We start from the raw sequence: 16,907 nt of genomic DNA, 5'->3' as shown, positions 1-16,907 counted from the left end.
AATGTTTAAAGTAAGTTTTCACGTTCCTGTAGCTGCAGAATGCACTAATTAATATTTTAAGTAAGTTTTCACGTTCCTGTAGCTGCAGAATGCACTTATTAATATTTTAAGTAAGTTTCCACGTTCCTGTAGCTGCAGAATTCACTAATTAATGTTTTAAGTAAGTCTCCACATTCCTGTAGCTGCAGAATGCACTCATGTGTATTTAAAGTAAGTCTCCACGTTCCTGTAGCTGCAAAATGCACTCATCTGCATTTTAAGTTAGTTTTCACGTTCCTGTCGCTGCAGAATGCACTAATTAATGTTTTAAGTAAGTCTCCACGTTCCTGTAGCTGCAGAATGCACTTATTTATATTTTAAGTAAGTTTCCACGTTCCTGCAGCTGCAGAATGCACTCATGTGTATTGTAAGTAAGTCTGAACGTTCCTGTAGCTGCAGAATGCACTCATCTGTATTTTAAGTAAGTCTGAACGTTCCTGTATCTGCAGAATGCACTCATCTGTATTTTAAGTAAGTCTGAACGTTCCTGTAGCTGCAGAATGCACTCATCTGTATTTTCAGTTAGTCTGAACGTTCCTGTCGCTGCAGATTGCACTCATCTGCATTTTAAGTTAGTTTTCACGTTCCTGTCGCTGCAGAATGCACTAATTAATGTTTAAAGTAAGTTTCCACGTTCCTGTAGCTGCAGAATTCACTAATTAATGTTTTAAGTAAGTCTCCACGTTCCTGTAGCTGCAGAATGCACTAATTAATGTTTAAAGTAAGTTTTCACGTTCCTGTAGCTGCAGAATGCACTATTTAATATTTTCAGTAAGTTTTCACGTTCCTTTAGCTGCAGAATGCACTAATTAATGTTTAAAGTAAGTTTTCACGTTCCTGTAGCTGCAGAATTCACTAATTAATGTTTTAAGTAAGTCTCCACGTTCCTGTAGCTGCAGAATGCACTAATTAATGTTTAAAGTAAGTTTTCACGTTCCTGTAGCTGCAGAATGCACTCATTAATATTTTAAGTAAGTTTCCACGTTCCTGCAGCTGCAGAATGCACTCATCTGTATTTTAAGTAAGTCTGAACGTTCCTGTAGCTGCAGAATGCACTCATGTGTATTTTAAGTAAGTCTCCACGTTCCTGTAGCTGCAAAATGCACTCATCTGTATTTTAAGTAAGTCTGAACGTTCTTATAGCTGCAGAATGCACTAATTAATGTTTAAAGTAAGTCTCCACGTTCCTGTAGCTGCAGAATGCACTTATTTATATTTTAAGTAAGTTTCCACGTTCCTGCAGCTGCAGAATGCACTCATGTGTATTTAAAGTAAGTCTGAACGTTCCTGTAGCTGCAGAATGCACTCATCTGCATTTTAAGTAAGTCTCCACGTTCCTGTAGCTGCAGAATGCACTTATTAATATTTAAAGTAAGTCGCCATGATCCTGTAGCTGCAGAATGCACTCATTTGTATTTTAAGTAAGTCTGAACGTTCCTGTAGCTGCAGAATGCACTCATCTGTATTTTAAGTAAGTTTTCACGTTCCTGTAGCTGCAGAATGCACTCATGTGTATTTTAAGTAAGTCGCCATGATCCTGTAGCTGCAGAATGCACTCATTTGTATTTTAAGTAAGTTTGAACGTTCCTGTAGCTGCAGAATGCACTCATCTGTATTTTAAGTAAGTTTTCACGTTCCTGTAGCTGCAGAATGCACTCATGTGTATTTAAAGTAAGTCTGAACGTTCCTGTAGCTGCAGAATGCACTCATCTGCATTTTAAGTAAGTCTCCACGTTCCTGTAGCTGCAGAATGCACTTATTAATGTTTTAAGTAAGTCGCCATGATCCTGTAGTTGCAGAATGCACTCATTTGTATTTTAAGTAAGTCTGAACGTTCCTGTAGCTGCAGAATGCACTCATCTGTATTTTAAGTAAGTTTTCACGTTCCTGTAGCTGCAGAATGCACTCATGTGTATTTTAAGTAAGTCTGAACGTTCATGTATCTGCAGAATGCACTCATCTGCATTTTAAGTAAGTCAGAACGTTCCTGTATCTGCAGAATGCACTCATCTGCATTTTAAGTAAGTCTCCACGTTCCTGTAGCTGCAGAATGCACTTATTAATGTTTAATGTAAGTCGCCATGATCCTGTAGCTGCAGAATGCACTCATGTGTATTTTAAGTAAGTCTGAACGTTCCTGTAGCTGCAGAATGCACTCATCTGTATTTTAAGTAAGTCTGGACGTTCCTGTATCTGCAGAATGCACTCATCTGCATTTTAAGGAAGTCTCCACGTTCCTGTAGCTGCAGAATGCACTCATGTGTATTTTAAGTAAGTCTCCACGTTCCTGTAGCTGCAAAATGCACTCATCTGTATTTTAAATAAGTCTGAACGTTCCTGTAGCTGCAGAATGCACTCATGTGTATTTTAAGTAAGTCTGAACGTTCCTGTATCTGCAGAATGCACTCATCTGTATTTTAAGTAAGTCTGAACGTTCCTGTAGCTGCAAATGCACTCATCTGTATTTTCAGTTAGTCTGAACGTTCCTGTCGCTGCAGATTGCACTAATTAATGTTTAAAGTAAGTTTCCACGTTCCTTTAGCTGCGGAATTCACTATTTAATATTTTAAGTAAGTTTCCACGTTCCTGTAGCTGCAGAATTCACTAATTAATGTTTTAAGTAAGTCTCCACATTCCTGTAGCTGCAGAATGCACTCATGTGTATTTAAAGTAAGTCTCCACGTTCCTGTAGCTGCAAAATGCACTCATCTGCATTTTAAGTTAGTTTTCACGTTCCTGTCGCTGCAGAATGCACTAATTAATGTTTTAAGTAAGTCTCCACGTTCCTGTAGCTGCAGAATGCACTTATTTATATTTTAAGTAAGTTTCCACGTTCCTGCAGCTGCAGAATGCACTCATGTGTATTGTAAGTAAGTCTGAACGTTCCTGTAGCTGCAGAATGCACTCATCTGTATTTTAAGTAAGTCTGAACGTTCCTGTATCTGCAGAATGCACTCATCTGTATTTTAAGTAAGTCTGAACGTTCCTGTAGCTGCAGAATGCACTCATCTGTATTTTCAGTTAGTCTGAACGTTCCTGTCGCTGCAGATTGCACTAATTAATGTTTAAAGTAAGTTTCCACGTTCCTTTAGCTGCGGAATTCACTATTTAATATTTTAAGTAAGTTTCCACGTTCCTGTAGCTAAAGAATTCACTAATTAATGTTTTAAGTAAGTCTCCACATTCCTGTAGCTGCAGAATGCACTCATGTGTATTTAAAGTAAGTCTCCACGTTCCTGTAGCTGCAAAATGCACTCATCTGTATTTTAAGTAAGTCTGAACGTTCTTGTAGCTGCAGAATGCACTCATCTGCATTTTAAGTTAGTTTTCACGTTCCTGTCGCTGCAGAATGCACTAATTAATGTTTAAAGTAAGTTTCCACGTTCCTGTAGCTGCAGAATTCACTAATTAATGTTTTAAGTAAGTCTCCACGTTCCTGTAGCTGCAGAATGCACTAATTAATGTTTAAAGTAAGTTTTCACGTTCCTGTAGCTGCAGAATGCACTATTTAATATTTTCAGTAAGTTTTCACGTTCCTTTAGCTGCAGAATGCACTAATTAATGTTTAAAGTAAGTTTTCACGTTCCTGTAGCTGCAGAATTCACTAATTAATGTTTTAAGTAAGTCTCCACGTTCCTGTAGCTGCAGAATGCACTAATTAATGTTTAAAGTAAGTTTTCACGTTCCTGTAGCTGCAGAATGCACTCATTAATATTTTAAGTAAGTTTCCACGTTCCTGCAGCTGCAGAATGCACTCATCTGTATTTTAAGTAAGTCTGAACGTTCCTGTAGCTGCAGAATGCACTCATGTGTATTTTAAGTAAGTCTCCACGTTCCTGTAGCTGCAAAATGCACTCATCTGTATTTTAAGTAAGTCTGAACGTTCTTATAGCTGCAGAATGCACTCATCTGCATTTTAAATAAGTTTTCACGTTCCTGTCGCTGCAGAATGCACTAATTAATGTTTAAAGTAAGTCTCCACGTTCCTGTAGCTGCAGAATGCACTTATTTATATTTTAAGTAAGTTTCCACGTTCCTGCAGCTGCAGAATGCACTCATGTGTATTTAAAGTAAGTCTGAACGTTCCTGTAGCTGCAGAATGCACTCATCTGCATTTTAAGTAAGTCTCCACGTTCCTGTAGCTGCAGAATGCACTTATTAATATTTAAAGTAAGTCGCCATGATCCTGTAGCTGCAGAATGCACTCATTTGTATTTTAAGTAAGTCTGAACGTTCCTGTAGCTGCAGAATGCACTCATCTGTATTTTAAGTAAGTTTTCACGTTCCTGTAGCTGCAGAATGCACTCATGTGTATTTTAAGTAAGTCGCCATGATCCTGTAGCTGCAGAATGCACTCATTTGTATTTTAAGTAAGTTTGAACGTTCCTGTAGCTGCAGAATGCACTCATCTGTATTTTAAGTAAGTTTTCACGTTCCTGTAGCTGCAGAATGCACTCATGTGTATTTAAAGTAAGTCTGAACGTTCCTGTAGCTGCAGAATGCACTCATCTGCATTTTAAGTAAGTCTCCACGTTCCTGTAGCTGCAGAATGCACTTATTAATGTTTTAAGTAAGTCGCCATGATCCTGTAGTTGCAGAATGCACTCATTTGTATTTTAAGTAAGTCTGAACGTTCCTGTAGCTGCAGAATGCACTCATCTGTATTTTAAGTAAGTTTTCACGTTCCTGTAGCTGCAGAATGCACTCATGTGTATTTTAAGTAAGTCTGAACGTTCATGTATCTGCAGAATGCACTCATCTGCATTTTAAGTAAGTCAGAACGTTCCTGTATCTGCAGAATGCACTCATCTGCATTTTAAGTAAGTCTCCACGTTCCTGTAGCTGCAGAATGCACTTATTAATGTTTAATGTAAGTCGCCATGATCCTGTAGCTGCAGAATGCACTCATGTGTATTTTAAGTAAGTCTGAACGTTCCTGTAGCTGCAGAATGCACTCATCTGTATTTTAAGTAAGTCTGGACGTTCCTGTATCTGCAGAATGCACTCATCTGCATTTTAAGGAAGTCTCCACGTTCCTGTAGCTGCAGAATGCACTCATGTGTATTTTAAGTAAGTCTCCACGTTCCTGTAGCTGCAAAATGCACTCATCTGTATTTTAAATAAGTCTGAACGTTCCTGTAGCTGCAGAATGCACTCATGTGTATTTTAAGTAAGTCTGAACGTTCCTGTATCTGCAGAATGCACTCATCTGTATTTTAAGTAAGTCTGAACGTTCCTGTAGCTGCAAATGCACTCATCTGTATTTTCAGTTAGTCTGAACGTTCCTGTCGCTGCAGATTGCACTAATTAATGTTTAAAGTAAGTTTCCACGTTCCTTTAGCTGCGGAATTCACTATTTAATATTTTAAGTAAGTTTCCACGTTCCTGTAGCTGCAGAATTCACTAATTAATGTTTTAAGTAAGTCTCCACATTCCTGTAGCTGCAGAATGCACTCATGTGTATTTAAAGTAAGTCTCCACGTTCCTGTAGCTGCAAAATGCACTCATCTACATTTTAAGTTAGTTTTCACGTTCCTGTCGCTGCAGAATGCACTAATTAATGTTTTAAGTAAGTCTCCACGTTCCTGTAGCTGCAGAATGCACTTATTTATATTTTAAGTAAGTTTCCACGTTCCTGCAGCTGCAGAATGCACTCATGTGTATTTTAAGTAAGTCTGAACGTTCCTGTAGCTGCAGAATGCACTCATCTGTATTTTAAGTAAGTCTGAACGTTCCTGTATCTGCAGAATGCACTCATCTGTATTTTAAGTAAGTCTGAACGTTCCTGTAGCTGCAGAATGCACTCATCTGTATTTTCAGTTAGTCTGAACGTTCCTGTCGCTGCAGATTGCACTAATTAATGTTTAAAGTAAGTTTCCACGTTCCTTTAGCTGCGGAATTCACTATTTAATATTTTAAGTAAGTTTCCACGTTCCTGTAGCTGCAGAATTCACTAATTAATGTTTTAAGTAAGTCTCCACATTCCTGTAGCTGCAGAATGCACTCATGTGTATTTAAAGTAAGTCTCCACGTTCCTGTAGCTGCAAAATGCACTCATCTGTATTTTAAGTAAGTCTGAACGTTCTTGTAGCTGCAGAATGCACTCATCTGCATTTTAAGTTAGTTTTCACGTTCCTGTCGCTGCAGAATGCACTAATTAATGTTTAAAGTAAGTTTCCACGTTCCTGTAGCTGCAGAATTCACTAATTAATGTTTTAAGTAAGTCTCCACGTTCCTGTAGCTGCAGAATGCACTAATTAATGTTTAAAGTAAGTTTTCACGTTCCTGTAGCTGCAGAATGCACTATTTAATATTTTCAGTAAGTTTTCACGTTCCTTTAGCTGCAGAATGCACTCATTAATATTTTAAGTAAGTTTTCACGTTCCTGTAGCTGCAGAATGCACTCATTAATATTTTTAGTAAGTTTCCACGTTCCTGCAGCTGCAGAATGCACTCATCTGTATTTTAAGTAAGTCTGAACGTTCCTGTAGCTGCAAAATGCACTCATCTGTATTTTAAGTAAGTCTGAACGTTCTTGTAGCTGCAGAATGCACTCATCTGCATTTTAAGTTATTTTTCACGTTCCTGTCGCTGCAGAATTCACTAATTAATGTTTTAAGTAAGTCTCCACGTTCCTGTAGCTGCAGAATGCACTAATTAATGTTTAAAGTAAGTTTTCACGTTCCTGTAGCTGCAGAATGCACTAATTAATATTTTCAGTAAGTTTTCACGTTCCTTTAGCTGCAGAATGCACTCATTAATATTTTAAGTAAGTTTCCACGTTCCTGCAGCTGCAGAATGCACTCATCTGTATTTTAAGTAAGTCTGAACGTTCTTGTAGCTGCAGAATGCACTCATCTGCATTTTAAGTTATTTTTCACGTTCCTGTCGCTTCAGAATGCACTAATTAATGTTTAAAGTAAGTTTTCACGTTCCTGTAGCTGCAGAATTCACTAATTAATGTTTTAAGTAAGTCTCCACGTTCCTGTAGCTGCAGAATGCACTAATTAATGTTTAAAGTAAGTTTTCACGTTCCTGTAGCTGCAGAATGCACTAATTAATATTTTCAGTAAGTTTTCACGTTCCTTTAGCTGCAGAATGCACTCATTTATATTTTAAGTAAGTTTTCACGTTCCTGTAGCTGCAGAATGCACTCATTAATATTTTTAGTAAGTTTCCACGTTCCTGCAGCTGCAGAATGCATTCATCTGCATTTTAAGTAAGTCTGAACGTTCTTGTAGCTGCAGAATGCACTAATTAATGGTTAAAGTAAGTTTTCACGTTCCTGTAGCTGCAGAATGCACTCATTAATATTTTAAGTAAGTTTCCACGTTCCTGTAGCTGCAGAATTCACTAATTAATGTTTTAAGTAAATCTCCACATTCCTGTAGCTGCAGAATGCACTCATGTGTATTTTAAGTAAGTCTCCACGTTACTGTAGCTGCAAAATGCACTCATCTGTATTTTAAGTATGTCTGAACGTTCTTGTAGTTGCAGAATGCACTCATCTGCATTTTAAGTTAGTTTTCACGTTCCTGTCGCTTCAGAATGCACTAATTAATGTTTAAAGTAAGTTTTCACGTTCCTGTAGCTGCAGAATGCACTAATTAATATTTTAAGTAACTCGCCATGATCCTGTAGCTGCAGAATGCACTCATGTGTATTTTAAGTAAGTTTTCACGTTCCTGTCGCTGCAGAATGCACTCATGTGTATTTTAAGTATGTCGCCACGTTCCTGTAGCTGCAGAATGCACTTATTAATATTTAAAGTAACTCGCCATGATCCTGTAGCTGCAGAATGCACTCATGTGTATTTTAAGTAAGTTTTCACGTTCCTGTCGCTGCAGAATGCACTAATTAATGTTTAAAGTAAGTTTTCACGTTCCTGTAGCTGCAGAATGCACTAATTAATATTTTAAGTAAGTTTTCACGTTCCTGTAGCTGCAGAATGCACTCATTAATATTTTAAGTAAGTTTCCACGTTCCTGCAGCTGCAGAATGCACTCATCTGTATTTTAAGTAAGTCTGAACGTTCCTGTAGCTGCAGAATGCACTCATGTGTATTTTAAGTAAGTCTCCACGTTCCTGTAGCTGCAAAATGCACTCATCTGTATTTTAAGTAAGTCTGAACGTTCTTATAGCTGCAGAATGCACTCATCTGCATTTTAAATTAGTTTTCACGTTCCTGTCGCTGCAGAATGCACTAATTAATGTTTAAAGTAAGTCTCCACGTTCCTGTAGCTGCAGAATGCACTTATTTATATTTTAAGTAAGTTTCCACGTTCCTGCAGCTGCAGAATGCACTCATGTGTATTTAAAGTAAGTCTGAACGTTCCTGTAGCTGCAGAATGCACTCATCTGCATTTTAAGTAAGTCTCCACGTTCCTGTAGCTGCAGAATGCACTTATTAATGTTTTAAGTAAGTCGCCATGATCCTGTAGCTGCAGAATGCACTCATTTGTATTTTAAGTAAGTCTGAACGTTCCTGTAGCTGCAGAATGCACTCATCTGTATTTTAAGTAAGTTTTCACGTTCCTGTAGCTGCAGAATGCACTCATGTGTATTTTAAGTAAGTCGCCATGATCCTGTAGCTGCAGAATGCACTCATTTGTATTTTAAGTAAGTCTGAACGTTCCTGTAGCTGCAGAATGCACTCATCTGTATTTTAAGTAAGTTTTCACGTTCCTGTAGCTGCAGAATGCACTCATGTGTATTTAAAGTAAGTCTGAACGTTCCTGTAGCTGCAGAATGCACTCATCTGCATTTTAAGTAAGTCTCCACGTTCCTGTAGCTGCAGAATGCACTTATTAATGTTTAAAGTAAGTCTCCACGTTCCTGTAGCTGCAGAATGCACTTATTTATATTTTAAGTAAGTTTCCACGTTCCTGCAGCTGCAGAATGCACTCATGTGTATTTAAAGTAAGTCTGAACGTTCCTGTAGCTGCAGAATGCACTCATCTGCATTTTAAGTAAGTCTCCACGTTCCTGTAGCTGCAGAATGCACTTATTAATGTTTTAAGTAAGTCGCCATGATCCTGTAGCTGCAGAACGCACTCATTTGTATTTTAAGTAAGTTTTCACGTTCCTGTAGCTGCAGAATGCACTCATGTGTATTTTAAGTAAGTCGCCATGATCCTGTAGCTGCAGAATGCACTCATTTGTATTTTAAGTAAGTCTGAACGTTCCTGTAGCTGCAGAATGCACTCATCTGTATTTTAAGTAAGTTTTCACGTTCCTGTAGCTGCAGAATGCACTCATGTGTATTTAAAGTAAGTCTGAACGTTCCTGTAGCTGCAGAATGCACTCATCTGCATTTTAAGTAAGTCTCCACGTTCCTGTAGCTGCAGAATGCACTTATTAATGTTTTAAGTAAGTCGCCATGATCCTGTAGCTGCAGAATGCACTCATTTGTATTTTAAGTAAGTCTGAACGTTCCTGTAGCTGCAGAATGCACTCATCTGTATTTTAAGTAAGTTTTCACGTTCCTGTAGCTGCAGAATGCACTCATGTGTATTTTAAGTAAGTCTGAACGTTCATGTATCTGCAGAATGCACTCATCTGCATTTTAAGTAAGTCAGAATGTTCCTGTATCTGCAGAATGCACTCATCTGCATTTTAAGTAAGTCTCCACGTTCCTGTAGCTGCAGAATGCACTTATTAATGTTTAATGTAAGTCGCCATGATCCTGTAGCTGCAGAATGCACTCATGTGTATTTTAAGTAAGTCTGAACGTTCCTGTAGCTGCAGAATGCACTCATCTGTATTTTAAGTAAGTCTGGACGTTCCTGTATCTGCAGAATGCACTCATCTGCATTTTAAGGAAGTCTGCACGTTCCTGTAGCTGCAGAATGCACTCATGTGTATTTTAAGTAAGTCTCCACGTTCCAGTAGCTGTAAAATGCACTCATCTGTATTTTAAATAAGTCTGAACGTTCCTGTAGCTGCAGAATGCTTTCGTCTGTATTTTAAGTAAGTCTGAACGTTCCTGTAGCTGCAGAATGCACTCATCTGTATTTTTAGTAAGTCTGAACGTTCCTGTAGCTGCAGAATGCACTAATTAATGTTTTAAGTAAGTTTCCACGTTCCTGCAGCTGCAGAATGCACTTATTAATGTTTTAAGTAAGTTTTCACGTTCTTGCAGCTGCAGAATGCACTCATGTGTATTTTAAGTAAGTCTGAACGTTCCTGTAGCTGCAGAATGCACTCATGTGTATTTTAAGTAAGTCTGAACGTTCCTGTAGCTGCAGAATGCACTCATCTGTATTTTAAGTAAGTCTGAACGTTCCTGTAGCTGCAGAATGCACTCATGTGTATTTTAAGTAAGTCACCAGGTTCCTGTAGCTGCAGAATGCACTCATGTGTATTTTAAGTAAGTCTCCACGTTCCTGTAACTGCAGAATGCACTCATCTGTATTTTAAGTAAGTTTCCACGTTCCTGCAGCTGCAGAATGCACTTATCTGTATTTTAAGTAAGTCTGAACGTTCCTGTAGCTGCAGAATGAACTCATTTGTATTTTAAGTAAGTCTGAACGTTCCTGTAGCTGCAGAATGCACTCATGTGTATTTCAAGTAAGTCACCAGGTTCCTGTAGCTGCAGAATGCACTTATTAATTTTTTTGGTTACCTATCTTAATCTCGAATTTTAATATTCCGAATATCATAATCCAGAAAACGTTTGGACATTTTTTCATAACCCCGAATTTTAAAATTTCGAAGTTTTCTTTGCCATATAATCGCAACTCCGAATTTCATTTGCCCACTTCTTTATTTGTACGACGTTTTACAATCCAGACGAATGAGTTCCAGACATACGAAATCTAAATGCACAAAATCCAGATGACCGTAATCCATATGCACGATAGCCAGATTTTTAAAACACAAATTTTTGAAATACAGTTAATTGATATCCAGACAAACAATATCCCGATTTTTGAAATTCAAATAAACAATATCCAGCAAAACGTAATCCTTCCAGGGGGACGCAGCACGAACCTAACCTAACCTTCTGAATAGATTTTAACACTTTAATCTTTCTGTAATGGGCAAGTAAAACAATAGCGAGTCGGTTCTGGCACTCGCCGGCCGCTGCCGCGGCACGCTCGCTTCGCTCGCTCGGCTCGTGCATGGGGGGTCACAGTTCAAACCTAACCTAACCTACTGAGTCGAATTTGATACTTAAACCTTTCTGTAATAGGTAAGTAAAACAATAGCGAGTCAGTTCTAGCGTGGGGGTCGTAGTTCAAACCTAACCTACTGAGTCGACTTTGACACTAAAACCGGTCTGTAATAGACAAGTAAAACAATAAATTTACTTACTGACAATGTTTATTTTCAGTCGATAGTAAAGGTATAATCACGATTGTATGGAAATCAAATAAAAATATTATGAAAATCTGGCAATAGTTTATCTGTTATACGATTATATGGGAACCAAATAAAAAGATTATGAAAATTTGGCAATAGTTTATTTGGAAAATGGTACGATGGGAAACAAAAAAAAGTATTTTGAGAATCTGGTATAACTATATCTGGATTATGAGAATACGGGAAACAAAAAAATACTTTTTAAAAATCTGGTTTTGGTGCATCTGGAAATTGATTCATCTGGGAATTTAAAAAAGGAATTTTAAAAATTTGTCATTCATTACATCTGTCTTTTAAAAGTTCTAACAACCGTTTTCGGGGTTTTAAGATTCGGGTAATAGAAATTCGAGTTTTTAATAGGTTACCAATTTTTTTAGTAAGTTTTCACGATTCTGTAGCTGCAGAATACAGTCATCAGTATTTTAAGTAAGCCTCCACGTTCCTGTAGCTGTAGAATGCACTTATTTATGTTTTAAGTAAGACTTCACGTTCCTGTAGCTGTAGCAGAATGCACTAGTTAGTGTTTTAAGTAAGTGGTCACGTTCAAAGCTCTGAAGCCACTAACATTGCCTCTTGTTATTTATTTGGTCATTCTCTATTGTGTATTGTATTGTATTGTATTTCGTCGTGTTCCAATGCTGAGCAACGGCCTCTACAAGGCGCTTCCATGAATCGCGTTCTTGTCCTAATAAAAACCTTCATTCTATATAACTGAACTAAATTGTTTGCAGGACACAATCCTAAACTCCATGTATCAGCTTTGGATTCTCGGAGCATTAGATGGCACGGGGGCGTTGACCCCACTGGGGCGACAAATGGCGGAGTTCCCACTTGACCCCCCCCAGTGCCACTTGCTAATTGTGGCCGCCGAAATGGGATGCAGTGCTGAAGTATTGATTATTGGTAACTAGATTTTGCTATTATTATATCTTAACATTTGTGTATAAGAGATCTTTCCTTGTTTTTAACGTGATAACGTTTTTAAAATCGTTTTAGTCGGGTGACATGTTCAGAAACTTGTGTCACACCAAAACCTCACGAGCGCGATCGCAGGTATAACGAGAGAGAGACGGACCGATCTCCCGTCTCATCTCGAGCGCTGCCACCAATAAGATGTTATCACGTAAACATCTCGATCGTGAACCTACTTTACTGACAACCAATTTTTTTTTTTATTGTGCCTTAACCTGTAAATTACCTTCTTTAACTTTTTAAACTATGTTCTGTCTTTTCCTGTTTGGATGCCGGATAGTGCCTGATCAATGCATGCTTTTTAAACTGTGTTCTGTCTCTTTATGTTGTATTACATATTTCTTCTCTTTTAGTTTTCTTTCTAGGTATTGAAACTCAATGCTTCTTTTTCCCTGACTTCTGAACTAGGTCTAGGCTCTGTATATCTAAGAATTTTCTATGGTAACTAACTATGTAGATTTTTATAGCATACCCAAATCTACCCAAAGAAAATTTGTCTGGTCCCTTATAATCCATACTTATTTAACTGGATCTCGAGTATTTATATATTTTTCCCTTTACAGTATCAATGCTATCAGTGCCATCCGTATTCTACCGGCCTCAAGGTAGAGAGGAGGAAGCGGATGCGGTAAAGGAAAAGTTCCAAGTACCGGAGTCTGATCATCTCACGCTACTTCATCTTTATAACCAGTGGAAGAGTAATAAGTGAGTTTGGTTGGTTTTTAGGGAATTAATTGTTTGGCTATTCTAAAAACTTGGTGAACTGTGTTCTGTTATATGTTAAAAAAAAATATTTCGGGAATTTTCAGTTAAGCTACCCAGACAGCCTTTCACTTTCTTTTATTGTATTTGTAATGTTATCCTTTAATTTATTCAAATCCTCGTTGTGGGAGATAGGAGAGGTAAATGGTGAGAAATTTCCAGGAAAATGGTCTATATGTCCGGAATTTTTAATGTTTCGTAAAATTTTGTCAAAAAACACTATCGGGTATTATCTTTGGTTTGACCACGATCTAAACCTATTAACCTTCTTAACCTTCTTCAAGTTATTGTCTTACTATAAAGCACCTATTTTATGTCTTTTTACAGCTACTCAAGCTCCTGGTGCACAGAACACTTCGTTCACGCAAAAGCAATGCGCAAAGTGCGCGAAGTTCGTCAACAATTACGTGATATTATGCAACAACAGCGCCTGCCGCTGCTCTCGTGCGGCACTGATTGGGACACCGTGCGAAAGTGTATCTGTTCCGGTGAGTTACACTTACACTACACACATTACACTATACTATGTTGCACTACACCACGCTACCTTTCAGTACGCTATACTTCACTACACTATGCTGCCGCTACTACTTCGCTACACTACACTAAACTACGCTTCGCTACACTATGCTAAACTGCACTACGCTTTGCTACAGTACACTATGCTGCTCTACACTACGCTACACCTCACTACGCTACATTACGCTACGTTACACTACGCTACACTACCCTACGTTACACTACGATACGCCTTGCTACACTATTTTACGCTACACGACACTACGCTATACTACGCTACGTTACATTACGCCACATTACACCACGATTCTATTTTTACGTGTTCTAATATAATTAATTCATTTTCCATATTAAAATTATACGGCATGGAAACTAAGTGTTCAGTTGACAATATTAACTATTTTAATTTATCCCCCCCCCCCCCTCCAGTGTACTTCCAACAAGCGGTGTAGTTATAATTAATCATCGTTATTAAAAGTTCCTTATTCCTCCTCAATGTTAAAATCTTTCCTTGCATTAATGCGTAATTCCAACATGCGACGTAATTTAAAGCCTCGTTATTAATATTTAAGGAACTTTTATTCAATTGATAATATAAAAAAAAACCTTATTCCCCCGCAGCGTACACAAGCGGCTCGAGCTAAACGGACCAGCATTATTAAAAAAAAAAGACGGGTTGCACTGGGGGAGTGCCGGCAGAAGTGAAAACTTGATTATTAACGTTGAGCATGTTTGATATTTTGAAATGGTATCCGTCTTACGCATGGAATATAAGGGATAAAAAAAAATCCGTCTTACGCTTTTTCGATCAGGCCACGTGTCCTGACGCGAGTTTAAGATTTTATACCCAACGCCGCTAAAGAAGTTTTCACTTCAATAAAAGTTCCATAATAATCCACTTGATAAAATGTTAAAATCCTTCCTTACAGCGTACTTCCAACAAGCGGCCCGACTCAAGGGCATAGGCGAGTACGTGAACTGCCGCACGGGCATGCCGTGCCACCTGCACCCGACCTCCGCGCTCTTCGGCCTCGGCTCCTCGCCCGACTACGTGGTCTACCACGAGCTCATGATGACCAGCCGGGAGTACATGCACTGTGTGACCGCGGTCGATGGGAGGTGGTTGGCCGAGCTTGGGCCAATGTTCTTCTCGGTCAAGGAGACTGGCAAGTGAGTATTTGCTAAAAATCTGGATTAAACTGCATCACCGATTTCTGAAACCCTCCTGAATAAAAAAGCCAATGAAAAATTTGATAAATAGAGATCAAAAATAGCTTATTTCAATAATATAAACCATCTAAACTTGAAAATGTAAAAACAGATTTTACAACTTGTGTACACCTTACAACTTATGTACTAAAAAAAATGCACTTCTAACTGAAAACTATTTTCCAGAACAAATCGCGACAAGCGTAAAGAAGCAGCGGTGCACTTACAGCGGATGGAAGAAGAGATGAAACAAGCAGAACAGAAGATGGCAGAAGACAAGAAAAAGAAAGACCAAGATGTTCCAGTTAAACAAGAGATCGCTACTCCGGGGCTAAATACGCCGAAACGGACGCCACATAGATTAGGATTGTGATTTTGTAATCTGTTCAAAGTTTAATAAATATCTGAAATAAATTTGCTTTTTATTTTGTTCCTACCTGTACTCTATAACTTTCATTTGAAACAGTTTCTATAGCTATTCTGCAGACATTTGAAACCATGATAGATTTTAACAAACTTTATTTTACGTACTGAATAAATATGTGATAAAAAGTAATATCATTGATAATGTGAAGAATGAGAACTTTGGTGTGCCACAGAGTGTATTTTGACCCAATCATCTTCAAATGTACATAAATAAAATATTATGCCAAATCAAAATACACTACGCTACAGTGTATTGACACTTCCCTGCATTACAGTACACAACGCAACACTACACTTAACACTACGGTACGGTACGCTTCGTACTATATTACACTAAAATTACACTAATTATTTTATCCTACCCATACCTGTAAAGTTAGCGGGACAACTACAGTTTTTATCGCTTTTCTGATGCAGAAACTTAACGAAATAAGAAAATTGAAATATTATCTGTAATAGATTTTTACTAACTGAATTTTACTTATTGAATAAATATGAAAAATGTAGTTAAATTTACAATCCAGTGATATTATACTTACTATAATGTTTGGCGTGCCAAATCAAACCTAACTAAAGGTAAAATAGGTAGTTATTGTGCACTAAGTAGTAATTTTTGTTGACTCGGTCTGATAAAACAAATAGATATAAAAATGTATAATCATTCAATGAGTACACTACCTTTGTTACATGATATTACCACAGACTAAATAATATACTACATATAACGGTGCATTTAGATCAAACGAGCGAATTCTCATTCTAACCCACTATGTCAAATTATTTTAGTGTAAACAGGCGTAGAGCATTATTTCGTTGTTCTTAGTGCACTCGAAAAGATTTTATGCATTGTTCTAAAAAACAACACTGAATGAAAACAATGCTCTTGCTCCAGATCTAAGCTGTGATGATTTCAATCGAGCAACTAAAGCTTCACGCTGAAATAATGCATTTCTCTCTGTATTTTCACTATTCGAAAAACATTTAGAAGTTTGGTTGAATGTTTGTTTGAAAAATGTTTCAATTCGGAATTTCACTTGAATTCATTCAGTAATCCATCAATGTGATTTGTGGGTAAGGGAAATGGACAAATTACAATTTTTAATGCAGTTTTAGGTTCCCAAATGCAGAATCTGGATGTCCTCAATTTTTTTTATTTTTTTATTGAACATACTGATTCTTCATCCTCTATTTAAATCGTGTATGCTTATTGTGATTGTGCAATACAATCAGTTGGCAGCTATTACATATAACTTTTGGGTCAAACAGTCAAATTTACTCCAATTAGTTTCATTGCCCGAATGCTAGGTTAGTTTATTTATGATAATTGTTAAATCGATTATATAATATGCATGTGTAGTGTATTAGATTTAGTACCTATCTGTTTTACGCATATATTTGCATGCTTTATACAAAGCGAAACATGTTGATTATCTCTTCACACCTCTCTGTACCATGTTTTTGGCAAATAAATGTTATATTATTTTATTTTTATTTATTTTAGTAAATCATCATCATTTTCTTTTGCATTGATTGGTGAATCGTGCTTTCTTGCGAAAGTTAACTCAGACTATAGATCAGAGTTTGTGTCATTTATTTTTGTATGCACTTTCCTTGAA

The 16,907-nt window shown here is 37.5% G+C and overlaps 1 protein-coding gene across 2 annotated transcripts in view; it reads left to right on the top strand.

Moving 5' to 3' along the window:
- Prp16 (ATP-dependent RNA helicase l(1)G0007) overlaps positions 1 to 15,279 on the top strand; it is a 167,631-nt gene extending 152,352 nt beyond the window's left edge. For both annotated transcript variants that reach the window (XM_089701775.1, XM_089701776.1), the window contains 5 exons: positions 12,135 to 12,306; positions 12,939 to 13,080; positions 13,465 to 13,625; positions 14,586 to 14,826; positions 15,052 to 15,279. In XM_089701775.1, the coding sequence (XP_089557901.1) occupies positions 12,135 to 12,306; positions 12,939 to 13,080; positions 13,465 to 13,625; positions 14,586 to 14,826; positions 15,052 to 15,238 (903 nt within the window). In that variant the 3' untranslated portion in view covers positions 15,239 to 15,279. The remainder of the gene's footprint in view (positions 1 to 12,134; positions 12,307 to 12,938; positions 13,081 to 13,464; positions 13,626 to 14,585; positions 14,827 to 15,051) is intronic.
- The last annotated feature ends 1,628 nt before the right edge of the window (positions 15,280 to 16,907 follow it).

Source organism: Colias philodice, chromosome 12, assembly GCF_061535455.1.
Source record: "Colias philodice isolate Cphi_HAF_F1 chromosome 12, ilColPhil1 Martin Lab GWU primary, whole genome shotgun sequence".
Classification (NCBI taxonomy): domain Eukaryota; kingdom Metazoa; phylum Arthropoda; class Insecta; order Lepidoptera; family Pieridae; genus Colias; species Colias philodice.
Note: the sequence above shows the minus strand (reverse complement) of the source record. Positions and strands in the feature narration are given on the sequence as shown.